Source organism: Etheostoma spectabile, chromosome 16, assembly GCF_008692095.1.
Source record: "Etheostoma spectabile isolate EspeVRDwgs_2016 chromosome 16, UIUC_Espe_1.0, whole genome shotgun sequence".
NCBI lineage: Eukaryota > Metazoa > Chordata > Actinopteri > Perciformes > Percidae > Etheostoma > Etheostoma spectabile.
Genome location: NC_045748.1, coordinates 16,004,815 through 16,031,856, shown reverse-complemented (window position 1 = coordinate 16,031,856; position 27,042 = coordinate 16,004,815). Strand labels below are relative to the sequence as shown.

At 39.9% G+C, this 27,042-nt stretch overlaps 2 protein-coding genes and 1 long non-coding RNA gene across 17 annotated transcripts in view; 2 read left to right on the top strand and 1 right to left on the bottom strand.

The window, feature by feature from the left end:
- The window catches only part of nedd4l (NEDD4 like E3 ubiquitin protein ligase), a 47,549-nt gene extending 37,467 nt beyond the window's left edge, over positions 1-10,082 (top strand). For all 15 annotated transcript variants that reach the window (XM_032539862.1, XM_032539861.1, XM_032539865.1 and 12 more), the window contains 12 exons: positions 372-437; positions 1,535-1,764; positions 3,519-3,640; positions 3,812-3,882; positions 4,634-4,729; positions 4,842-4,915; positions 5,022-5,082; positions 5,300-5,359; positions 5,503-5,610; positions 7,042-7,138; positions 7,536-7,608; positions 8,239-10,082. In XM_032539862.1, coding sequence (XP_032395753.1) covers positions 372-437; positions 1,535-1,764; positions 3,519-3,640; positions 3,812-3,882; positions 4,634-4,729; positions 4,842-4,915; positions 5,022-5,082; positions 5,300-5,359; positions 5,503-5,610; positions 7,042-7,138; positions 7,536-7,608; positions 8,239-8,341 — 1,161 coding nt within the window. In that variant the 3' untranslated portion in view covers positions 8,342-10,082. The remainder of the gene's footprint in view (positions 1-371; positions 438-1,534; positions 1,765-3,518; positions 3,641-3,811; positions 3,883-4,633; positions 4,730-4,841; positions 4,916-5,021; positions 5,083-5,299; positions 5,360-5,502; positions 5,611-7,041; positions 7,139-7,535; positions 7,609-8,238) is intronic.
- A 2,493-nt stretch (positions 10,083-12,575) lies between these two features.
- On the top strand, positions 12,576-14,012 carry LOC116704416 (uncharacterized). The gene is made up of 2 exons (XR_004335677.1): positions 12,576-12,779; positions 13,439-14,012. It is a non-coding gene; the product is annotated as an uncharacterized LOC116704416 (long non-coding RNA).
- A 149-nt stretch (positions 14,013-14,161) lies between these two features.
- alpk2 (alpha-kinase 2) lies at positions 14,162-26,213 on the bottom strand. Its single transcript, XM_032539845.1, has 12 exons — positions 26,144-26,213; positions 22,056-23,187; positions 21,244-21,965; positions 18,390-19,902; positions 18,125-18,272; positions 17,538-17,665; positions 17,381-17,425; positions 16,996-17,294; positions 16,305-16,393; positions 15,978-16,195; positions 15,813-15,861; positions 14,162-15,729 (listed from the first exon to the last, which is right to left on the bottom strand). The coding sequence occupies exons 2-12, from the start codon at positions 22,978-22,980 to the stop codon at positions 15,519-15,521; spliced, it is 4,347 nt and encodes a 1,448-aa protein (XP_032395736.1). The 5' UTR covers positions 22,981-23,187; positions 26,144-26,213; the 3' UTR covers positions 14,162-15,518.
- Positions 26,214-27,042: the final 829 nt, after the last annotated feature.

The window sequence follows — 27,042 nt, the reverse complement described above, 5'->3', positions numbered from 1 at the left end:
CCCCCCCCCCCCACACACTACTTTAAAGAATCTTTATGACAAAGCAGCATTGCTACACAGACAACAAGTTCTTCTTTTAACATCTATCTGTTACACTCTATCATCAGAGTCCTTGTACAACAAAGATAAATCACTCGATCCTTGCGCTTGTCACTTAACATGCCAGCACCTTGGTGTCAGTCTGTGTACCACTTCAGATATTCTTCTCCCTAGTTACAGACTCCTCTCCCAAAGTTACACTCCATCTAGTTTTTTTTAGTTTTTAACAAGAAATCAAAGCATATTAAGTTTTACAATTTTACAAATTTACATCACAACCCAAATCTTCATAACTGGGCATTGATCAGCTGTGTTGTTTAATGTCTGTGCAGGTTGTTCCCTACTCCAGAGAGTTCAAGCAGAAGTACGACTACTTCAGGAAGAAGTTGAAGAAACCGGTAAGAAGTGATTTTTAAAATACAAATAATTGGGTTTCTCGGTTTATGCTGGGGCACTTTATTCTTTTTTTTAATAAAACATAGCTAAATTTGGTTGAAACCTCACATCCTCTCCTCACACAAGAATTTTGATTGATTGCCATACTTCATCTTTCCTTACTCTGCCTTGACACTGCGGGACTGAGTTTGACATGTTTATCGCATGCTAAACATTCATACCAATATTTTTTACATTTCTTCATGACCACACTTGGAAGGTGGAGTGCAGAATTGCATGTTACTGCCTGTTTTCTTCCCTAACTGTGATGGCATGGGGAACTTACCATACGATCATCTCTCAATGCAAATCAAACCAGCTATTAAGCTAACTGAAATAACACCATGCCAATCTCTAGGTATGGTGAAGAGTATGTGATGATGGGGGGGTATTTTAATTCCAAAGGCCAATGGAACTTTGTCAGGATGCTTAGTATCCTGGATCCATGAAATAACTGGCCTTTGAAAATAAAAATGTCCCTGCCTCTTTGGTAATTTAACATAGGGGTGTGTATACTTATGCCCCCTCTATTTTAAGGAAGAATATTTATTTATGTGCTATAATACATTATTCATTCACAAAGGAAATTGGTGTCCTTAAAAGGTTGGATTTTCCCCAAAAAAATTTTAAGGCATTTATTCCTCTTTTTAATCAACTTTAGCATGGGTGTTTAAACTTATTCAAGCCACTGTATATTATTATTATTATTAATATTTTATTTTCTATTTTTTTATTGGACATTATAAATGCTGATACAGATAGTTTGAGAAATGCCTAATATCGGCCGATAATATCGGCCCGCCAATATGTTGGTCAGGCTCTAGTTAATAGTAACAATATTAAATACAATGAATAGCTGAGATTAACTTCTATGCATGCTTATAGACGGTGGTTAGAGAAGCGCGCTTGTAACGAGGTGGTTGTCAGTTAAATCCCCAGATTTTCTTTGCACCAAGGTCACATATTTCCATCTACCTTAGCCCTAGATTAGTTTTACCTGAATTTATTATAGCATGCTTTTTTATTTGCATTAAAGTCTGTTCTATGTGAACTATCTTAGGCTGACATCCCCAACCGATTCGAGATGAAGTTACACAGGAACAACATCTTTGAGGAATCGTACCGTCGAATCATGTCCCTGAAGAGGCCTGATGTTCTGAAGTCACGGCTGTGGATCGAGTTTGAGTTAGAGAAAGGATTGGACTACGGCGGTGTGGCCAGAGAGTGGTTTTTCCTCTTGTCGAAGGAGATGTTCAATCCTTACTACGGCCTGTTTGAATACTCTGCTACGTAAGTCTCTGCTTGTTGTGTGTGCTAACTTTAAGATTCCCAGAGCTGCTTCTAACTGAGAAACAGGATATGACGCAGGGCTTGGTGTTTAAAAGGATTGTTCCAATTTTGTGAAGTGGGGTTGAATGCGGCACTTATCCATAGTCAGTGTATTACCCACAGTAGATGGCGGTTGGCACCCAGTTTGGATAAGCTGGCAGGAGTACTGACACCGAAGCTAAGCAATGTACTGCTGTGGAAACTGTTAAACATATTTAGCCACCTACAAAAAGGCCCACTTAAAGACGTGTATATCCGTTTCACTGTATGCTTTACCTTGCCGTCAAACAGCCATTTCTGACAGGAACCGAAGCCGTTTGCTATCGTCAAAGCCACCAGACTTCTTTGACAAAAACAGTAATCTTACCTCACGTAACGCAGGAGTTGCTGGTCTACTGGTGCCACGATTGTTTGGTTTGTTTGTTAGTTTAGTTAGTTCCTAATCTTTTTAAAGCAGCAAAATCTCACAATAACACAAACCTAATAACCGACCAGCAACTCCTGGGTTCTGCAAGGTACAACGACCTGTTTTTGTTGTGTCTGGTTGCTCGAAAAGAGCAAAAGGGCTAGAGCTTCCGTGTTGTTTCCCTATAAGACTTGTTAAAGTTTCCTTTTATACTGATTAACTTTTCCTCTCATCCAAAAAGCCATTCTGGCGATCTTTCCCACATACAGCAAAGGTTGAGATGATAAAATGACTTATGTTTTGTTCCTTTTCCTGGCACCATCGTTAATGGATGATCACTCAGTTGATTCTCTCTCATTTTTCTCATTTAGGGCAAAGGTAACAAAGCATAAATAATATAAATCAAGCTGTTATAAAGGCAGGAACATTTATAAAAAAACAACAACAAGAAAAAAACAACCTTATTTTAATTAAAACGTTAGCTTGATTTAATAAAAAAAAGACTAGGATTAAAACCTTTCAAATGAAATCACACTGATTATTCATCATAGCCACTTTTATTATTTAGTTTTTTTTAATGTTATCATGCAAATGCAGTTAAATAAAAGCCAATGCTAAGCAACCGCCTTCTGTCTCCGCTTGTGTGTTTGCTCGTGGGTGCATAAAGACACTTTAAATGAAAAATGTTGCTCTTAACCAAGCTTTTAAAGTCACCCAACAGTTTTAGCAAAAACAATAGCATGTCATATTGTACAACGTTTTGCGATATGAGATGCTCCAACACAGCGTCTGTGTGAATCATGCGGGCTTTTGTTGCCATGGTAAGGAGCGAAAATACATTATTATTACATTATCTGCTATGAAAAACACCTTAAGACGTCTCATCTGGGAGCAGTAGTTGATCAAAATCAAGAGGACAAGGAGAGTCCAGTTGTGTGTCTAGTGACCTGGCATAAAGCACTATGGATATCATAAAAAAGAAAATGGCTGGAACACTAATTAAAAACTCATGAAATAAATCCCAGCTGTACTTTATAAAGTCAAGGTTGTTTCAGTGAGGTGATTTTGTGTTTGTTGTATTAAATCAAGGGCAAAGGTGTGTCCTCCACTGTCGTCAAATCCATTTTCTTCATTTTCTTTTCAAAATGTTCTGTTTTCATGGCTTGCAGCTGAAACACTGCAGTTTCCGTCAAGAAACAAAGTCTTCTGTATTGGGTATGGGTACTACAGACTGTTCTGAGCAGTAAAGAATAACCTGGAAATGAAACCATCGACATTACTTTTTTCCTCTGTTCTCTTGTCTGTGCAGAGACAACTACACACTCCAAATCAATCCCAACTCTGGCCTGTGCAACGAGGATCACCTCTCCTATTTTAAGTTCATCGGCCGTGTGGCAGGAATGGCTGTGTTTCATGGAAAACTACTGGATGGTAAGCTTCTTTATTTTGTATCCTGCCTTTGATATTAGAAATGTACGGAAAGGTTATCTTTTATTATTGTGTATTTGCAACTCTGCAGCAACATTTTCATTGTATTATTGTTACTTTTTTTTTTACCACACACATACAGTTACAGCGTAATGTTGTTTTCTGCTTTCTTAGGTTTTTTCATCCGACCCTTCTACAAGATGATGCTGGGAAAACAGATCTCCCTTAAAGACATGGAGTCTGTGGTAAGATCTCATTGCTACTAAATTATATTAACCCCATGTATTATCTTCGATTGTTTGACTTTGTGAAATAGACGGAATATGTATTTGGTGAATAAGCTTTTGTTCATAATTCATTTTTATTATTTTCACAATCACCATTCTTTAATTTTTTTTAATTAACAATTGAGTAGTCTTAATCCCTGACCTTCCACTTCGGGGATTGCTCTGTTGCTGCAGGAAATTTCGTGTTATGTCCCTCTTTTCGGCTGGATATCCGTTACCTTCCTCTTCGTTTGTGTTGTAATTTTAAACTCCAGTGGATTTCTTAGGACTATGGTTAACTGCTCCTCAGATCTCTGCAGGGTAAATCCAGACAGCTAGCTAGACTATCTGTCCAATCTTAGTTTTCTGTTGCATTACTAAAACAACTTTTGAACATACGTATGTTCCACACAAACATGTTCCTTCCTGAGGCTATTTTGCAGAGGCGCAGGGGCTCATGATTATTGTGATTGGTTTAAAGCCATGCCAATAAACCAGATGCATGTTTTTCTCCCATCCCTGCTGTGTGGACTAGCCAGACCCTCCTGCACGGCGCTGAGGTCTGGCAATGCAAGACTTGCAATTGAGTTACTACAACAACACTGACCACAGTGTTGTTGATTTTATTTGGAAATACATACAAATTTAACACAGCCAAGGATGAATTTTGCAAATAAAAGCCACTTCATTTTTTCTGTGTGTAACGTTAATCTGCCCTGTATCTCTGCAGGACAGTGAATACTACAACTCTCTGAAGTGGATCCTGGAGAACGATCCCACTGAGCTGGACCTGAGGTTTTGTATTGACGAGGACAACTTTGGACAGGTGTGCACCCCCAAAATCAGTCAGCGTTTACATTTGCAGTAAAGTAATGTAGTTTGGTATCTGGAGTGCCAAACCTTTATTTATTTTTGTTGTGTTTTCTTTCCTTTCTCAGACGTACCAGGTCGACCTGAAGCCCAGCGGCTCGGACATGGTGGTCACCAACGAGAACAAAAAGGAATACATTGAGTAAGAACGTGACAAATCATTTTCTTCTTATGAATAGTTCCTGGCTTTTAGCAATGGTTACAATAAAGTTACACTATCTAAATATCAATAATTTACCCTCTGACAGCCTGGTCATCCAGTGGAGGTTTGTCAACCGGGTCCAGAAGCAGATGAACGCATTCCTGGAGGTATTTATGTGCAATAATACAGTCGCCACTTGGGGGCAATGTGACCACTGACTTGAAGTTGGCAAGCCTGAGGTCCTCTGAATCTAAACCTAAACCTCCTCCTTTAATATCTGTAGCTTTCAAAATGTATTAACATCTCAATTTTTGTCCTTGTGCTGGAATTGAACTTTCATTTCATAATTTAATTAATAATTTAATAATTTTGTTTAATTTTCAGGGCTTCACTGAGCTCATTCTCATAGATCTGATCAAGATCTTTGATGAAAATGAACTGGAGGTACAGCATGGATCCTTTATTTAATCACTTCTCACACCATGACTTGTATTTACAATACACTTTTGTGCAATTTGACATTTGGCATTTTAACAGAAGTGGACACTGGTTGTTAATGTTTTCTTTCTCCCTTGCCCTCTGTGTAGCTGCTCATGTGTGGTCTAGGTGACGTGGACGTCAATGACTGGAGGCAACACACTGTTTACAAGAACGGCTACTGTCCCAACCATCCTGTTATACAGTGGTTCTGGAAGGTACGACTGTGATACAGCCACACATCCAGCTACATGTTGCCACATATTAGTCACGGAGATTTCATAATAAAAGTTGGTAGCAGTTAGGGCTGTAACGATACACCAAACCCAGAGTTCGGTTTGTATCATGATTTTTGACCCACGATTTGATACAAACCCGGATTCTTTTTTTTTTTTATGTCAGTAAACGTAATATAACTTTTTTTCTGTCACATGGTATTGTTTTGTCATTGTTTACATCCCACTTTGCAACATAGTTATACAACAGATACCTTGTTTATTGATTTCAGTATCAATAGATCCAACACCAAAGATTCTTTTGTACCTTAAAATAATGTTTCCAAAATCGTTTCAGTGGTTCATTGACTCCTCGGAATGAGACATAAGAATAATGGTAAAGGTAACAGTTATGGACAATTCTGCACCTAACCTGTAGGGGGAACAAAGAGGAAAAGTGCTTTGGTGCCTACTGTAAAGGTGCTGGTTGAGAAGTAGCTAATGTTATTCCGGGTGGGCAGCATAAGATTACGACACCTTTCAACATGCTCAGTTATTTTTAGTATGATTGTTTAGACCGACTAAAGGTAATTTAGCTAGCTAGCCCACCCGTCTTCTGCCTCTGTCTTCCGGCGCTGCAAGGCTTCAGTCGGGATGAGAGCTGACAACAGCCCCGGTCCACGGACACATCCACAGTCAGCCCCAAGCCAGCTTGGAACCAGCCTGGTCAGTACTGGATTCCGGTGCTAAGGACGCTAACAGCAGTTTACTGAACCGTCGGGAAACAGAGCCAGGCACCCGAGTCAGAACAGCGGCCATTTGTAACGTTACACTTCCGTTGCACCCCTCGTTCGCTTTTAGCTGTCTGTACAGTTAGCAAAATGTACCAGACAAAACAGGAATAAGGCACCAAAAGGACTAATACTAATTTAAATATGTGAAAGCATTGGATCTGGACGGGACGGATAACTCTGGGAGTTGGAAGGGGGGTGTTGCGATTCTGCCTTCTCACTCCGCGATGCAGGTTTGTGGAGCTGAGTGTCTCGATTTCGGTTTTATTTTGCATATCGCTACAGCCCTAGTAGCAGTCATCTTTCCCTCTGTCCAGCCTGTGACAGGTTTGCTGGCCTTGCTTTTGAGATCAAAGTCTTTTTGGAAGTAACAGGCTTGTTTGCACTGATGAAAGAGCCTGGATCAAACGGGTTCTGTTTGAATTTGTGCTGGGTTTTTTGATTTACTTACTTACACACACACACACACACACACACACACACAGGCCTTACTGCTTTGAATGATTCTTCCTGTTTTTTTTTCCTTGTGTTTGTAACTGTAGAACTTTACAAATTATTTTTGTGGGTGTAGAGACAAGTATTTCCTAAATGAATTATGTGTACTATTTGAGAAATACCACCGAGAGATTTTATCTTTCCTTAGGTTGTCCTGTTGATGGATGCTGAAAAAAGGATCCGACTCCTCCAGTTTGTTACGGGGACGTCACGAGTGCCCATGAATGGCTTTGCCGAGCTTTATGGTACGTTACCTCAACAGATAACTGCTAGTTCTTTAAAAGTCAGTTGCAGTTCGAAGAATTGGATTAATATCACTGTACACATACAGATAGATAAATGTGTGAAACGGATGAGGCATGACCAAAAATGTATAATTCTATGAATGCTAAAATGTTACATCACATATATATCATTTTTTCAAAGTTTAAGATTTCTTTTCTATATGGCATCAGTGTGAGAAGATACTGCATGATATTTGTTAATGAAATTATTTACATAAAATGCTCTCCTTCCTCCTCTTTCTCTACCAATGAATGAATCTACTGAATATACTGTACCTAGAGGTTAAATTTGTGGTCTAATTCAAGTATTTCTATTTCTCAACGGTGGGATCATAGTTTATGTTTTTTTCTGTGCCAGGTTCTAATGGACCTCAGCTGTTCACAATTGAGCAGTGGGGAACACCAGATAAGTTGCCAAGAGCTCACACATGGTATGTTACTACCACACACACACACACACACACACACACACACACACACACACAGAGATGGCACAGTGGTGCTTTTTGCTTAATGCTAATGCCAGCATGTGACAGTGCTGACATTCTAATGCTAAACAGGTGTATTGTTTACAATGTTCACCATCCTATTTAGTATGTAGAATACAAACACAAAGTACAGCTGGGCCGATCTGGAATCTTGCTCCTTATGAGGTCATTACGGGAAAGGTTACCTCCCCTTTCTCTGCTTTGCCCACCCAGAGAATTCCCCCCCCCCCCCTCTTTCATTGTGGGACTGGCTCTAGTGGCTGTAATTCTGCACCAAGGCTGAATTTCAGGAAAGAGACTTCAGATACAGTATCAGGCGACCACTAAAGTCTATTTAAAAGCATGCAAAGAGCACCATGTCATAGGACCTTTTACGATGCATTGTCTGGGATCCATGAACAATTCTACCAAATTTTGTGCCAGTCAATCAAGTCGTTCAGTTTCATTCTGGACCAAAGGGGACTGATCAACCAAACATTGCTGTCCATGAAGCTTGGGCTAAATATATTTGAGTCAAGTGCATTTTGAAACCAAATGCCATGGTAATAACTTGGTAATGATTTTTCTTCCCAGTTTCAACCGCTTGGATCTGCCCACTTACGACTCATTTGAGGACCTGAGAGAGAAACTGCTCATGGCTGTGGAGAACGCGCAGGGCTTCGAGGGGGTCGACTAACGACCGCAGCCTCCGACTGCAACCAACCAACCAACAATAAAAAAAATAAACAAAACAAAATGCCACAGGGATATCAAACCAGCTGCTGTAGCAGTTCTGTGCGAGCATGTTGTACTGTAATGCCTGACTGTGAGCCACTTTCTCAGCAAGGTGGCTTGAGACCGTACAGCGATTTGTCAAGCCAATATGCCTACAACTTTAAATCTTTTCTGAGTGGGTAAGTCACTCCTTAAAGGTGCTGGGGAATGAACAGGAGTGTCGCACTGTTGAACGCTGAAATAATTATCAACAGGCATGAGCAATGAATGAGCTGGCCCCTGAGCCGCAGTTTGTTTCCCCTCTACCCCAGTCCTGTGAAAATCTACAGTGCTGGAAAACACTAATGCATTTCAATAGCTCCTTTAAGTACACTATAGCACAGTATTCAACACCCTTCAGTGGAGGGGATTTCGCATGGCCTTAGTTTGGCTCCTCATGCACTATTTCTCTAAGAAACTGCAATAGCATTATGATCACAACTCTCTCAAATCTTTAGACCAACACCAGGTTACCTTAGGAATGCTGGCCAATCACATTTCAGGAAATCGGCCACACCCCTCCGTAGAGCCTTGTTTATATGTTGTGTGATCAGAAATCTCTGCTGCAGCCTTTTCTTTTTTTTTAGCCACTGCTAATCAAGAATGGGGTATAAGATACTCCCCAAATTTTTTTTTTTTTATAGTTTTTTTGTCATCGGAACCAATTTAATTTTTAATCATTGGTATACTTCTTGCAGGAAAATACTCTTAACGTATTTGTACTGATGAACAATGTTGTTTACTATTTTGACAATTCTATATGACATTTTGTGTGAAGTGTAAATCTGGCTAGTCTGGGGGGAAAAAATAAATCATTTGTTACGGTTATAGCAAATGTGTTGAATAAAATGTTTTTTTATTGTAGTGATATGAAAGCAGCATGACACTGTATCTTGTGTTTGCTTTGACGACATCGTAGTAATTTGGACGTGCAAGGTCGAGAAGGCAAAACTAAAACGTAGGTATAGTTTCACTGCGACATTTATATTAATATTCTCATGCCTGTTGCTGTTCATAATGCTGTAAGTTGTTCTTGGGGAGGGGGCTCCTTTATGTTCTTTAATGATATATAAATATATATGTATGGACTTAACAGAAGTATTACTGATCAACAACACTAAAATGAAGCTGTGTATGTGCGCGCGCGAGTGTTTGAGAGAAAAGCTGTGATTGCCACTGAACATAAAGCAGCACGTTTCTTACATAGATAAAAATGTTGTTTTTTTTTTTTCTTTTTTATGTTTTTGTTTCTCTCTCCTTTTTCTAACACAATTGAACCTAAAGGGCACTTTATAGATCACTCTGAGGTCATTTCGCCTGTTCTATGTCTTTTGTCATTAACTTGAATGTGAATCTTTTTTTTCTCTCTCCATTCAGAGCACTTTCCTGGTGCAATATAAATAGTCTGTAAATCTGGGTTGCTGCTGAGGTAGAAAAAGGTGATAGAAGTGAAGCTGAGACTTTGAGTCTTCTCCATTTTCTCTCTTCTTTTGTCCCTCCCTCCCCTCCCTCGTGTTTGCTCTCTCCTGTGATCCCACCACTCAAACTGACCCCGTAAAGATTAGTCCTTTTTTTAATGAATGACGGGAAATATCACTTAAAGATTCCACCACTCTCTGAAACTGAGTGCATTTAACTTCGGTCAAATAAAATGAAACTTCCCAGTGTGTTGTTTGAGTTAATGTGACTGGACTTTCCTTATACCAGAAGTAGAAACACAAAATCCATAAATATATCATGTAGATGAAATTAGATTGGAAACTTGTTACTGTCTTAACAGTCCTGTATGAACATTAGGTTTTCCACAAATGCTCATGATTTATTTGTTTTTTGCTCTGATTGAAAGTAACTAAGTACATTTACCCAAGTAGTGTATTTAAGTAAAGTAAAACTTCAAGTAATAATGTTCTCATGCTTTACTTCAGTGTATCCATTACGTTATACTTTCATGGGAAAGTATAAAACTTTTTACACCAATTATTTGACCACTTTAGTTACTAGTTCTTTACAAAAGTTAAAATTTAAAAATAAAGCATCTTGTAAATTAGCTTGTATTGTTGTAGACAAACCTACCGGACAGTATTTAAAATGTATAAGCAGCTTAAAGCAGTTTAAAGTAATGCATTTTATTAAAAAACTTTGAAAAGGTATTCTGAGAATTCATCCAGATTCATACTTGCCAGGTTATTCATACCAATCTGAACTGACCTTTGTACTTTAAATCATTTCTGACTTGAAATGTACAGAAATACCAGAATGGTCCTTTAAGTGTACACTAGCAGATTTATAGCTATGACTCTAAATTTTTATTTTTACTTGTACCAACATATTCCTTTCACACAAGGTCACAAAGTTTTACAAAAAGTCTTTAATTAATGGATAGGTGCTGTTGCTGTAAGAGATTGTTCCAATAAACACCTCTCTTGAGAAAGGAAAGAGACTTTTTGTAATTCCCCCTGCCTCTTTTTTTGGTGTGTGCAGTGCACGTAGTGTGGTGAAGGGACCTCAGTTCATTCACATAGGCAATCTAGAAGTTATCAGCTCCAAGGATAAGCAAATAAAAGCCACCCTGCCTGTCTAGGGACATTTTATCAAGCCTTGCTATCCTCAATCTGGTCACAAACAAACCAAGAGCCAACTCTTCTTTAGATCCACCTGCTTGAAAATAATGTCACAAAGTGCAAATGAGAGTACATTTTGAAAAACACATTTCCAGTCTCTCACATCCCTGTTTCTATATTAGGTCACAGCACTGACCTCAATGAAACCCTGATGGAAGTTAAATCAATGACCTGTGCCAAAAGCTGATCCTCATAAGTTGAAAATACTCTTAATGATTAATGTTCAACTCTAATATTCCTCTGCTAAGTCCCAGATGGGCAAACCTGTCAACTATATGATTTTAATTGTTGCTACATTGTTCCTTTTAAACACCAGCAATTTAACATGATGATTTTAACATCACCTAGCAAGCAGCACCGCTTCTTTCTGACAACTGTCAAAATTTAGCAAGTGTTTGCTACAGTAGTGTAAAAAAATGTAACTGTGGTTTATTGTTATAGGATTACAGTATTGGCAAACTGCAGCTATCTGTATTTTAGAGGATTAGAAGTACCGGTGATTGTCATATCTTGAATAGAAACAAAGGTTGCATTGACCTAATGCTGTGCAGCGCAATCAGACACTAAGTCTACACTATCTTTTACAGTAGTTCAGCATCTTTAATAATAGATTAAAGTTGACAAAAGTCATTCTTAATCGACATCATTTCAAACACGCACGTCTTCAGAATGTGTTTTAGGCATTTCCAGTTGTATAAAACTGGAAATGTTGAAACTACTCAGAATTTGGACAACCAATGTGTGTGATATTTAAAAATAGAGTTTGTCAAAGAAGAAACATAAGCTTTCGGATAAATAGAGTTAGGATGTAACTTTTGTGTTGACTTGACTCTTTGACTTGCTTTTTCTTCATGATTGTCTAATTTTAACCCGACTCATCTGCCTACTGGTTGTGTACCTTGCTACCATTTTGGGCCCTTCAACTCCTCCACACTCCCTATTGTATTAGAGTCTTGTGTTTGAGGTCATCAGGTCAGATGTTGTTAGTGGTCCCCTGCATTCATTTTATAACCGGAGGGGATCGATCATTTCAAGCAGTGGCACCCAGGCTGTGGAATGTACTGCCCCTCTCTTTCAGTTGTTTACATTCTGTTGACTCTTTTAAAAAGCAGTTGAAGGCGTTATTCAAACAGGCTTTTAGTCAGACAAAGGTTCTTACGGCTGTCTGATTTCCGTTGTATTCTTAAGTCTTTTATTTATTGTGTTTCTGTTTATTGTGGAGCACTTTGGGATTTTTTTCTATGAAAAGTGCTCTATGAATAAACTGTTCTTACATATTACATAGATTTTCCAGTTTGTTCTTCTATTAGGAGCCACCGGCCATTACATTCAGTTCACGGCAACTTTCGGTAAACCTTGGTACTAAGGCCCTGTTGCCTCACTGAGGCAATTTTTTTTTGTCTCCCCCTCCTTCACTGCTCACCCTCTACCTCTGGTCAGGGTCGATCAATACTTCCCCTGTAGCTTATCACTAATGTGGAACTGGCTGTTTGTCCAAACCTTGCTCTGTCTACATAAAGACAGGGATACGGAACGGGATAACATCAAACCCAAATGCACCACACATCACCTCATGAACTGTGCAGCTCCGGACGCACAACTGGACTTTTCACTGTTTGGAAACACTCTGACAAGAAGATACACTGTAGCGAGAGGGAAGGAGCAGAGAAGAAGCAGGAGAGTGACCACTGGGTTCGAACTCACATGTCCTGGAAAGAGGATCTACTTTAGAAATTTGAGGTAAGTTGGTTGTTGTTCTGCAATAAGTTTAAATCCTTTAATAATGTTTTTTTATCAAAGTTTTGTTAGTAAAATTGTTAATTGATTTATTAATGAATGAACTAAGGTTAACTTACACTCAATTAAAAAAAATCATTGGTTGAAATTTCAGCTCAGAAATATTATATGATATAGTTTAAAGCAGAAACAACCAATCTAGTGTGGCATTCTGTCCCAACAAACTCCATGTTCTACATTTTTAGAAAAATTAATGCAAAAATGTGTATTATATAGAAAGAAATGGAGATCACACATGTGGTCTTTTACTCTCTCCCACAGCTGCAGTCATCCCCACAATCAGTAAAAAACAACATGGACTTTGGACACTACGGATAAGCCCTGTGTATTTACTCAGTGTTGTTTCCCCCATTTTCAATTGTTTTTCTGTTTTCCCTTTGAGTTTTATTTCTGCATATGTCTGGGTACAAAATGAAAGTGCTGCATGGATAGTCATAAATCATAGCTTAGTGTGTTTTCAGCCTAGGTTTTTAACAGGCCTACACACCAACACCATCTGTACTTTAACATTATCTGTGTTTCTTTTCGAACTTTAACTCTCTCCATTGCTTATTGATTTTACACGTCACCAATCTACTTCCCCCCCCCCCTTCCTCCACCAGGTCGTCCATCCACCAGTATTAACCTCTCCATCTGCAGTATCTACAGTACATGTTGTCCTCTAGAGTTGTGGAGTGTGACAATGGTGTTTGTGTCCTGTGTTTCAAACGCCATTTTCACACTAAATAGCTACAGTGTGAAACAGACCTCAGTATTATCCTCAGTTTCCCGATTGGATTTTTATTTTTCCTTCTGTTTGTGTTCTTTTTGTAGCTTTGTAATAGTTTTCTCATTCATTCTGTAAGCCTAAAAACACATCGAGGACACATTACACCACGCAGGAGGGGCAGAGATGAAAATAGATGTGTATTAATACAGACCGACATCCTGCATGGTCCTAAGCCTCAGAGTGTGACCCACTTTCTTTAGCGTTTGAGGTGCTAATTTGCTGCTGGAGACCTTCTACTGTAAGTATAAATAGAAACAGAGCGTCCATTTGTTTTTATGCTGCTGTCATTTCTTGTGGTGTCATCAGTAAAACTTTTTACAACATGCATACGGGTCATCTACCATGATTGCACAATGGTCTTCATCCATTCAAATTTCATAAATAAAGTGTTTTTTTTGTCTGCTGCTCATGAGAAAGATGTACTAGTCACATTTAAAATCCCCTTCAAATCCAGTCCTGTGTACAAAGATAAGTATAAATGTACATATGAACATAGACACAGTGTCATTGAAAATGTGAGTTGAATTAACTTGACTAAAATAAATCACAAAGCATCTTGAACCAGCAACTTTTCTTTAATAACAAAGATCTACTGTGGGTGATTACACACTGGCCATTACTGCAACCTGAAAACCATGTCTGCAATTTGAGTCAGGGATTGAGACTGCCTTTGAATAGCTGGTATGTGATTGAGATCATAAGTGTGTAAGTAGGCTTTGGATGCCAGATTTGGTTTTACATTTCTCTCACTCAGTCGGAGCTGGACCAGTAACGTATAGATCCTTGAAATGCACCAGCCATTAATAATCACTTCAACAATCAGAAATGCACCAGACAATGAAATGATAAATCAATAAATCTTCACATTTGTCAGTGAATACATTCAAATGCATACTTTGTGTGTGTGTGTGTGTGTGTGTGTGTGTGTGTACAAAATGTATTTGTGTTTTTTCCAGAATAAAAAAAAACATCTTATCCTGCATCAATAGCTTTTACTTAATGACAAAAACACATTAGAATAATCTAACATTAAACTGAAAATGCAATTATCATATATCTTTGTCACCTCACACACCATACACATGAAAATTGCCCACTCATACTGAATCTAAAACAAGACGTGTCAAATAACCTACTTAGAAGACATTTCTTCTATTCAATTAATAAACACGTTCATTAATTTAATGAACTAATGGTTTGAAGACATCACCAAAGTAGAAAAAACAATAAAATCTCATCAGAAATGCAATCTCTAAGACATCACAGTTCAACACTGTCCACAAAGTCATTATTATCATCATCGTTTTTAAGTGTTTGTTAAATTTGTCACAGTTTTCCTAGTCTGGCTCAATGGATGTACGTTGCTAGGATAAAGACTGACATCCCTTCCCTTATTTCTATCTCTGCTCTGATTGGTTTAAAGAAGTAGATAGATAGATGGATTTATTTAATTTATTAAGTACTCTTTTACAAACAGTAAGTAGCAAGTTACAAACACGCCAGATCTCCCCCCCCCCCCCCGCCCCCCCCCCCCCCCCCCGACCCCTAATAGAATAGGGTGGTGTAGCCAGACCATAATTTACAGTTTCCCACAAGTAAAAATAAAGTGCCCTCCCCGAAATCATAAATACACTCTCGTACAGAAAGGATCTCATTAAAATAAAATATATATCTCTCAAATGTTCAACACAAGATGAAGCAAAAACTTGTGTAAAAATTGCTCTCTTCAGAGTCAAACACATCTGTCCTCTCCATCATCTGGTCTTCTGCAGCGCAACACTCTGGACACCTTTCTGATTCCTCCTTGACAGGCCAAACTCTGCATGATGGGGTCCAGCATGAGTCAAGCAAATTATTTAAAACCCTCACCATTTCAATACAAATGACACCCGTAGTCCAAGATTCTCCTCCTATTATGACTTGCCCTTCACTGTTGGCCCAAATATTTTCTTCTTGGGTGCAGCAGAAGGTTGCTGGGGTCTGGGTTTCGGAGCAGATGCATGCTTTTTAGGTTTGGGCTGCATGGATTTGAGGCCCAGGATCTCACAGTATTTGTTGCACTGGTGCAAAGCCTTGAACTGTTCGATGAAGGAGGTGGCACAGTTTCCTTTGAAGCCCTTATATCTAAAAAGAAAGAAATAATTGATCTATCAATTTGCATATGTCAACAATTTGCAACTATTCTTGGTCTCAAAATAAATACTCACCCTTTCTTAGAGGTGGCTATTCCCACATCAGTGAGCCTCATTCCCACTCCTGAAAACACAAAAGAAGACTGATGTTTAGTTTAAGTGTAATTTAAAGCACATGATGATTTGCAGGGGAAAAAAAAACACTTTGAACTTATACACATTTCAAAATATCTACGTGACCTTGCATGTCAGTAACCAGCAGGTTGCCCTCAGTCTTGTGATACACCCAGTGCTGGAAAGCACAACATTTCTGTCCTGCCTCTGAGTCGCGTCTCTTCAGGTTGATCTCTTTGCCGTCCTTGACCGAATATTTGACAAAGTCACCAATCAGCTCCTCCTCCAGCGTAGCGTACGGGATGTTGTTGGATGGACGGTGAACCAGGTAGATGGGAATGATCCTGGTGGAAGCATAAATCAAAATGGCTTGAGCTATGAGTATATTAAATCCTTTTAAAATAAAGGCAGAGATTTAGGCTGTGCATGAAGTTTAGAGCTCGTGTCACTCACTCGGGGATCTCTCCGAAGGCTTCCACAGACTGTGCAGCAGTGTTGTACGCCTTGATGTACTCTCTTGCTGTGTTCTGGACATGGCACTCCTACAGAGGAATAAGTCAATTACAATACTTTCTATGTTTAAAGATCTGTGGACACATGATCATAAGTAGAAGACTCTATGACTCTATAAAATATTTGATAAAAGAAAAAAGCTGTTTTATTGTATTTAAACTCAGAATGGGATGACAACCTGATGGCCCCAAGTGTCACATGTTGCATATTATGTCTATAATGTAGCTTCATATAAATTTGACCTTTTTAATCAAAATTGTATGACATTGCATGAAAAGGTTAAGCCAAAAACATGTAACTCTTAGTACAAAGAAAGTGTATTTTGTGAAACCTCCTTAGCATTTTACTGTATGTGGCATTTCTCAACAAAATCTATAATATTTTGTCACAAAACTTCTTTCCCTAAAGAAAAAAGGCATTGTCCAAAGCATCATTAAATGAATGTGGTAGCAATATTGTGATTATGTCACCATTATATATTAATTATTTCATCCCATTTCCATAATTCTGTGGCATAAAAAGTATTAAGTGGCATGTAAGGAGATTGGTTCCCAAAGAGGACGTTTATGCACATAATGCAATTACACTTTGATCTATGAAGCACTTTTGGAGAGTCCCACGGTGTTCCTACCTCTACAGCCAAGGAAAAGTTTTTCTGAACGAGCTCGTCATTGTTCTTGGTCCCATAGCTGATAGCATTGTGTACTTTGAGCACACAGGAGTGTCCAGGTAGTAACAGAGGTATCTGACCGGCCTGCAGCTTGGTCCGGAAAGCCCGCCGGTGCATCCCCTCCCCAAAGTGGATCTTTTCAGTGAGGATGCTGGCATGTTGGTTCTCTCCAAAGTGTTGATCAGATAGAAAATCCTCTTTGAAAATCAGCCCGCAACAGTGGACATCCTCTTCTTCACTACCAACCTCTACAGGGGCAGCTAGAAAAAAAAGAGATTTCTTAACTGTCAAAACATTTTATAGCTTAAGTGTGTACACTAATAAGGATTCTAGGATCATAACTCACATGAGATGGTCTTTGGAGATGGAGGGATGACAATCTCACTAAGCACTGTAAAATTGTAAAAAATAAGAAATGCATTCTTTGTTGTAAAATGTGTTGGATGCACATTTGAACCGCATTTGTGTCCTGATAGTTGTTATAGTTAAATCATGATGTATACCTTCATATGTGAGCAGATAGTCCAGGGTGACTGATCCATGTGAACTAGTGAGCCGACACTGGTACATGCCCAAGTCGTTGTGAGAAACGTTGGAGATGGTCAGTGACACTCTGCTCTCGTCCCCTGCACTTCAGAGAAAGGCACAGTGTCACAAAATGCACCAGACAAAGCCACTAATCTCTACACAACATCAACAACAACCCTCTGGCAGTGAATTTGAAATTTTAATTTCCTGTGACATTTAACTTATATACAGTACATTTTGAATTTCCAGTTCAATTCAAAGGGACTGTGGGGCTACGTCACAGAGAAAATAATGAACCATGCTGTAGCATTATTTTGACTAAAATAAGTATACTGTCACTATATAATCTATTACATATATGTCTCAGGGACTGGCCACTATTGGCACAATTTCATTGTGGTCAACTTAATTATTTCCTGGATACTGTACCACCATAGACCCTATGAATGTATTTTGAAAATCAGGAAATGGGATTCAAATTAAAAATATTTTTCTGGCAGATGACCCCCACACCTCTTGTTTTGTGTGCCCCCCCCCACCTAAATCATGTAAAATGAAATACCTTATCTTGCTCTCAGACAGGACAGTGTCCCCTCTGCTCCAGGTGACAGTGTGGTGGGAATAGACAGGAGTAAACTGACACCACAGGCCCAGACTCTGGGGGTCCCCGCTCACTGACACAGCCTGGATAGGCTGCACTACCTTGGGGACTGGAGACATTGTCAAATGCTTTTATTATGTGATGTTCACATACCATCATGCAGGAGAACTTGTGTTTATAATGTTTCATAGAAGAGTGTTTAGCATAAAAATGGTCCATCTCTTACCTTCCTTAGGTGGGATTTTCTGTTTGACCACTTCACTGTACGCCTTTTTGCGAGTTGCCCCGGTATCTACTTTGGGCTCCTCTCCCTTTGTCTGAATGGAAGTTTCTGGCTTCGGAAGTTTAGCCTCCAAAACACTGACAATCTTTCCAAACTTATCCTCTGACAGCCGTCGTCTTTTGATAACATCGTCGTTCATAGGACTGGTGAAGTTCTTCAGCTGGTGGTCTTTATGATCTTTTTGATGCTGAGGTTGTTCTGCTCGGGAAGCTTTAGCTTTGGCCTCTGGTTGCTGGGACTTTTTCTCAACTGACTGATCACTGTCCTTGTGAGTCTTCCCAGCACCCAGCTTGGCCTCAAACATATCAATCCTTCCTTTTGCAGTGTTTGGCTTTGCTCCATTCTCCACTTCAACCAGTGGCTCAACCACACTTTTCACTCCTGTTGCATTCGGAGCATGTTTCTTTTTCTTCTTGCCGTGTGGCTTGTTTGGTGCCTTCTCAGTTGCCACACCAGTCTCAATCACCAATTTAGCCTCATTTTCCTCAAGCCTGACTGGAGTGTTCTCACTGGTGTGATTCTCCCCAATATGAGGATGGGTTTCTTGTTGTTTGCAGACTTGCTGGGCTGAAACATGGGGAGATAAATTCTCCTGTTTCTTGGAAACATGTGCACCATAATGATGACCAGCTGTTTTGTCCTTTTTGGAGCGTGTTTTGTTCTCTGAGGTGGACTTATGGGTTTTGTGTGGCATCTTTTCAGCTGTTTTTAGATTCAACTCAGATTGTACCGCTTTTGCAATGGGTTTTGGAGCCCTGGATACAAATGGGTCATTTAGATCTAAAGTTATGAATGCAATGCGGTTCCTCTCTGAGATGATGCAATGATCTGCAGGGACATCAGCCGAGTTTGATAGTGCTCCACTGAGGTCATGAATCTCCTCAACTATTGTTTTCCTTGCAGGGACAAAGTCCAGTTGTGCCTTGGGTGAAGATTTCCCAGCAGACTCTGTTGTATTTCCCTTTTTATGAATCAAATCCTCATCAACTTCCAGAGATGTTTTCTCAGTAATCCCATCCGAGGTTGGCCAGGGAACACAAGGTTGTACGTGATCAGAACAAAGGTTTCGGTCGTCATTGAGAGACCTTTTGGAACATGTTTGATCTCCTTCCAAACAGCTTGCCCGACAGAAGAGGGAGGAGTCGATACCAAGAGGAGCTAAGGGCATAATAAATTTAAGACCTCCCCACTCTGGCTCCACCTGACATGCTCCGTCAAGGTCCGGTAAAGTGTCAGACAACACGTGTGTGTGGAGGCCTGGTTGTGTGTGCACACCTGGAACCTGTGAGTTTGTCAGAGTGTGTTTGGCAAGAAAAAGAAGATCTGTTGGAGGTTCAGTTCCTTTACGATCAACCCCAGCTGGCCCACACCTCCTTTTAGCTTCTTGCTTGGCCACTAAATCTGGTCGGGAGACACTGTGTTCATCTGTCACTTCACACACTTCATCTCCAAAGGGCTGATAAGGAAAGTAGACAAATATTAATTAAAATGAGATAGTAATATTAATTGAGATTGAGATTAATTGTTGTCATGCGTTTAAGTAAAAGAATGTCTAAATCCACTAAGACTGTCATATGATAGTATACACATATAATACTATATTTATAATTATTATTGTGTGTTAATCTGTAGCTTCTACTTTTCCTCTTATCCCATGCTGCTGCAACAGTGTGCATTTCCATTGTGGGATTATTGAAGGATTTTGAATCTTGAATCTAATAATAGTGTTGAAGTACTGGCATCAATAACACTAAACAGGTAATTATTTTAAAGGCAGATCCAGCAGAAAAAACAAAAACATGCCGTAACATTCAGATCCATTCAACACATACCTTTCTATAGAGCAACAAAGCAGACGTTTATGAAACACCATGCTTCTGTATCCAATCCCACAGTCCATGTGTCCTGCATGCAACTGAGACCACACTGTTGGTGTTATAGACAGTAGCTCCAGCTATGCCTTGAGCACCTAAGCCAATCAAAAGCAGTCTCCTAGGCCCATGGACCTGTTGTTGTCCTGATCCTGGGTTTTTAAAGGAGATGAGGTGGGGTGTGTTAAAGGGTATGTATGTAAAGAGAGAGAGAGAGAGAGAGAGAGAGAGAGAGAGAGAGTAAGGGAGGGTCATGTTCCAGTCCTCAGCTGTGATCTCCACTCACCCCTCCACCCTGACACGCCATAGATGCATGCTATTATCATTGAACTCTCCGCTATTATTAGATGCCATTTCTGTCCATCTGAAGTTTTCCTCTCGTGCACTCTCTGTTTCCTTTAGCACAAACAGCTGTCAGTCTTTAAAATTGGAGCCAGAGGACAATAATACAGAATCAAGCCTTGGTGAGAGTCCTTCATGGGTGCAAAATAGGTGGCTCCAACCCAAAGCAAGGCGACAATACTCGTGAGTCTCATACGCGGATTTTACTCTCTATGTACCTCCTGACTGGCTATCAATACTGTAGGCATCACAACACTGTCAAGGGCAAGAGTGGGAATGTTTCCAAGCTCATGACTGATTTATCTGTTGGCCAGTACAACTGATGTGAAGGTGATCGCTATTATTCTCTCTCTTGTGAAGTGTGAATCTTTCTGCTGCTCTTTTGCTCTGTCTGTCACAGACTTTAGAGAAAGTGATGTGTGTTTGAGAGTGTGTGTGAAGAGTATGTGTCTGACCCAACACAACAAAAAAATACCATCCCCAAGTTTAGTTTTGTGACATGCACTCATATGTCATGCGTTTCACTTGAAGCAGAGCACACATTTCCATGTTTCAAATTTAAATATATAAATAAGTCATCTTACCTCTTCAATTAGTAGCTCACCAAGTGTATTTTGTCCCTCCAAATCTGTATCCTCTATTATAGTCAGTATGATTGGATCTTCTTCATTGCTCATGAAATTATCTGACTCGACAAATCCTCCAAAATGAGAAAGGTCCAGTTCAGAAGAAGAAGTAGATCCAGGTTTCCCATCTACACCGTATCTTCCAGGAGAGACCACCGTACCACCGGATGATCCCATGGATGAGTGCTGATGTGTTGGGTATGGAGTGTGCTCAGCCTGGCTGCTCTGGATTTCTTCTAGCACATTTTCTCCTTGTGTGGTAGCTGTCGAATCACACAAGGATTCAAGGCTCTGGGAGCCCTCGAGGCAGCTCTGCCCGGAGAGGACAGAGCTTACTGAGATGTTTTGTGCCTCTATAGGCTGTTCCTGGACACCCATGGGTGGCTGTGTTTGTGCCTGCGCTGCTGGCTCCTCACCCTTTCCTTCTTTAGATGTCTCGATTTCTATATGTGTATTTACCTCTGCTAATGCCTGTGTCAGAGCGTCTATCTCAGCCCCTATCTCTGTGAAGGCAGCTGTGAAGTCCTCTGGTGGAGCCGCGATGATCCCAGCCCAGTCTGAGAGTGCACTTGCCCAGCTGTCCACTGATGACCACCTCTCAACAGGTGGACCCCAACCTTTGGTGTCATCGCTGGACCAGCCAATCCCGTCGCTACCATCAGGGTTGTAACCTGACTCTCCTGGGGGAAAAGACAAGTCACCAGTGAGCCCTCCTTGCATCAAAGAATGTCCCGTCTTGTCTAAAACATCCCTATCTTCTGTATCCTCACCGGCTAGATACTGGCATGCGTCCAGCCACAGCTCGATAGGGCTGTCGCTTCGCTGTGGTTGGGGGGTTAAATCAGTGACCTCTCCTTTCCCTCGACTATCGTCATTTACCAACATCAAGCCTGCCTCACAGGCATCCACGGCAGGTGGTCTGAGCTTTGCATGTTGGCTCACGTCTGACTCATAGTCCACCATACCTTGTTCCTCACTAGAACCACGATGGCATTGTGTCACCACATGGTCTGAATCACCAATCAGGACACGTGCATCGTAGTCAGTTTGTGATAATGTGTGGTATTCAGGACATTGAATCTCCTGGGGATTAGGGCTCAAGATGAAGTCTTGTGTGTCACTTTCAAAAATATAAAGGTCTGACACAGGAGCTATAGCTGTATCACTCTCTAAACTATCCGACTGATGTGATTCTGACCTTATTAGGAAAACAGCTCGACTGTGTTCTGAGTTGGAGAGAGTCTCAGTGAGAGATGGCTCCGTTAAACCCTCAGAAGTAGATGATGACACCCCGAGAGGTTTAGGTGTACTATTGTGTTGAATGAGTGAAAAGGAGAGGGATGGTTCTTGTTTAACAAAGTCATGAGAGAAGTGCGGTAAAAGAGGTAATACAGGTTCGGAAAAGCCAACATAGCTACAAACCCTAAAATCATCATGGTTTGCAGGCTCGGTGCAAAGTGGTGAACACTCTGACATGTTATAACTGGATGAGCCTGTGCTTTTCTCTTGAGAGAGGCTTTTGGCAATGTTTGATAAAGGCTCAGTGGATTTGTCTTTGGTGTCTGAGAGATCTGACACAGCCTCTACTCCTTTCTTATATGCAGACAGCTTGTCTTCCTTGGGTCTGTGCAAACAAGATAGAGGGTCTAAATCCTCGGTTTGAATGTCCGATGGTGACGGCATTTGGTCATCCATGCAAAGGAGTGAAAGATCTATTAAGACTTATTTGTGCTGCTAGAAAAGATTGTCAGCAGCAAAACTCCAGCTGTCAAACAGCAACTACAGGCCAAGTTTTGGGACAAATGGCATAAAGGTCTGCGCACGGATTGGTCGGCTTTGACTTTTCTGGTGTCATTTTGTATACCGGGTCCAACTGTGTCCGTAGATCCTGAGATTCAGTACCTGCAAAGTGAAGACAGACAGTCAAATATTCTTTCATCTGAGCCTCTTGTGTATATTTACCTCGTCAATCTGAAATATTTGAAGGCCTACTATCTCCCTCTAACTATTTATCTTGTTGATGCATGTTGCATCTATTTTGCAAGCATTTAAAGGACACAACCTTATCAACAGAAAACCTTCCTGTTGTTGTTACCTTGTAGCTGATAAAAACGTCCTGCGTTTGGTGTTTGTGTTGCTGCTGCAGACTACACACTCTAATAAGGGCCTGAGCACCGAGAGCCGCAAAGGCCCTATTGGAACCGAAGGAATTATTCCTTCTTTCTTCTGGCAAATGAATTGCCTTTTTGAGGGGCTTAACATATGCAAAAACTCACCAAAATTGGCGGCCGCATCAATCCTGGGTTTTCGAAAATAGGCACGCGAAAATTGCTCGCAAGCACACCCTACAAAACTTAAAAAATTGAGCCACTGCAGTACGTTTAACACAGACTAACAAGCTTTGTACATGTATGAGGCATGTCAAGATGTACAAAGATTGTCATTGGAGCCATACCCTAAACAAAACAGGAAGTCCGCCATGTTGAATGGAATGTTTGAAATTTGTGTATTTTGGCCATTTCCACATCTAATATTTTAACAAACTCCTCCTAGAGATTTTATCTGATCAACTTCAAATTTGGTCTGTGCCATGTTAAGACGTTAAAGATGAAAAGTAATTAAGAGAAAAACTTTTCATTATAGGGCAGGGCTGGGGCAGGACCGCCATTTTGCGCATTTTGCCATTGAATCAGGAAGTGGGTGTAACAACAGTAACTACAGTACAATATTGACTTTTGGTCATAGCGCCCCCCGCTGGCAACAGGAAATCAGCCTTATATGACAAACATCATCTGGTTTACATGAAACTTAGAATGTGTGGTCTACTGAACCGGACCCTATGTCTTAACCACACCCATGTACTCAGGCCACGCCACATTTGTATGGAGTTTGAACAGTTTAACATAGAGTCTTGTGTGATACATCATTGAACTCAGCAGAGACTTTCTTTTTCATTGGTTTGGCCTGCCCCTTATGCTTTAACCACGCCCCCTTTCACAACTAATGAACTGTGTTACGTAGAGTCTTATGTAAGATATCATTGAACTCAGCAAAGAGTTCCCTTTTCATTGGTGACAAGTTGCAGTGTCTGAGTGCTGCGCAAATGCACGGCCGCAAGGAGCGGCGTCCGCCAGTAACCCCGGCATGCAAGGAGGTGCGAGGGCCCGTCCAACTCTCTTTGCAGCTTTAATTTCTATTGTCTTGCACAACTGACAGTTAGTAAAACATGCATTATCTATATTAATCTTTTAAATAACCTGGATCAGTCACTGTTAGTTATTTACCAGATAAAAAAGGAGTTACAAACATATTGAGAGATTTCTTAAGAATATCTGGTGTTTCTCATTACTTCAAAGGTAGAACATTGCAGTACATGATATGTAAGGAGAGTACAATTCCATCCGGTTTCTGCTTATAATCTGTAATGCAGTCGGAACAAACCAAACTTTTGCATTTCAGGTTCTTCTGAGTTGTTCTAAAAATTATCCTTGAAAACCATTTGAATTTGAAAACCATCTGCAGCTTTATTTATTACCAACCTTACATGGGGTATTTATGAAGCTGCAGTATTCGTTGCTAATTCCCTCAACATTCATGAAACTCCAATCGTCATAATTTGGTAAAGCATGGTTTTACATAGTTCTTGTTAGATACATTGGATGAGTAACACCAGGATGTTTCTTTAGATTTTAGCTGTGTTTCCTGTTGTTGTTGTTTTTAGATTACAGTTGCTAGTATTCAGAGACTTGATGTGGCTGTAAAACCATAGCTGTGTCTAAATTCACATTGCTTGTGTTAGCAACCTGACAGGGGTGGTATGAAGTGTTGACGTAGGAGGCTTCAAAACATGCACCCTGATATACAAGATTGCAGGAGATGGAACTGGTGGCACAGACACTGGAAAAATACCAGCACATCTTCACCCATGACCCGCATTTGTTACATTCCTTCTGCAGTAAAGGACACCTAGAAGAGCCCACACGCCTGAAATGTTTACTATGGAATAGAGATCCTAACTTTGGTAAGTCTATTGACAAACACCTTGAAAATAAACTCTACACTATTTTCAAGCTGCGAAACACAAAACACTAACTTTTCTTTAAATGATTCCAATCTGTTTGATTTTACAATCCAAATTTACTACATTGACTCCATATTTAGATTAAGTAATGGGGTGCATATGGTCCCATATATCTGAGTTGAAACCTACTTTTAGGTAATTTTACCACTTTAGGCACTTGGGTGGTTTTAACTCAATCAGAAATCAATGTTGTTGATGTGGTTGATTGGTGCATTTGATAGGACTTGATCTGTAGTGACATAAAACAATAAAGATGTCAGCACCTGTGTGACTGAGAGCAAGAAAGTGTAATTTGATCTCATTTTGACTGCCTGTGCCAAAATAGATCCATCCTTGGTCACACAACACCCCCAAGATCCTGCTGCATCTTCAAGCCTCTGGAGAGTATGTGGACAACTTGTTTTAAAGACGTGAGCTCAAGTTAATTAATAATTTAAAAAACTGCCTTAACATGTAAGACTTTCTGAACACTAACTGGCTATAACTGAGCAGAAAACTAAACAGAAAAATCCAAAATTCATCATACTTGTAAATCTCTTTGAGGTATTAATCTTGACAAAAGTGTATCATGCATGCCAGCAGTGTGTCAACTTGTCAGCAGTGTGAGACAAAGCAGTAAAATTCACAATATTTACCAGTTCCAAAGACAATTTACAAACAATTCTAATAAGTCACCTCAGAGCTGAATCACATGTGATTAAAATAGTAATACTCGAGGTATTAAAACAGTTGCCTCAGCCTGTAAAGGGGATTTTCAGCCATGCATGTATTACGTACCCTAGTCATAGCCGTGTGGTTGTGGATATGGACCTATGATGTAGGATCTCAGTGTGAACTCAGGCTAGAGATGGCGGTCTTGGGGCGTGGGTCTATTTTTAGCTGTTGTCCCCCACAAGTACAAAGTCAGTTACCTGATATTGCGGACATGTGGCGATCTTGAACATTTAACTCTCAATATCTATATTTACAAGCTGTTTCAGTGTTTCAGTGGCCTACTTTATGTACAAAGACGTTGACTTGTGGGTGGTGAAGACATTTAATTAAGAGAAGTACATGATTCTGACCAGAGAGAGAAATAATGAGATCCAAGTACACACTGGAGTAATAATTAAGGTTTAGATGGTAATTTTGCCGCAATTAAACATCCTGTATCCAAGACAAAGAAATAATGAAATGTTAATTTCCCTCCTGTCTGTCTAACTCAACCCAGTATATAGAACAGAATGAAGAAAATAGAGACAAACAGCTAATACTTTTTCAAAAACTTAAGCTAAGCACTTAAGTAAACACTCACTACTAATTTTCTGAAGATTGTTATTAGCTTGTATACACGTTAGTTAATTATGTTTTGTGGGAAAAACATTTGGCAGACTGTGTTCATATCCACTTACATTCAATATGTGCAAATAACCAAATAAATGAAAAAAATGGAAAGGTTACAGCTTGGAAAAATATGTATCGAGTTTTTTTCCCACCTAAAACAATGTATAACATTGTAAATTCTGATGTAGACATGTGTTTACAGTGCACTTGTAACATTGAGGGTCACATTTCTGGCAACATTATCGCCACTCTAACTGCTCTGGCTGAGCAACAATACACGTTGTCACTGGCCGTAATCACCTAATGAGGACAGACTTTTCTTGGCTTTTATGTAAAATTATTAGTTGTCAATT

Excerpts from the sequence above, each read along its gene's own strand:
- alpk2 (XM_032539845.1), bottom strand. The coding sequence starts at position 22,980 with ATGGATGACCAAATGCCGTCACCATCGGACATTCAAACCGAGGATTTA. Across the intron at positions 17,426-17,537 it reads CTATCTGCTCACATATGAAG|TGCTTAGTGAGATTGTCATC; the intron begins GTATACATCATG and ends ACAATTTTACAG. Across the intron at positions 16,196-16,304 it reads GCCTTCGGAGAGATCCCCGA|GATCATTCCCATCTACCTGG; the intron begins GTGAGTGACACG and ends TGCTTCCACCAG.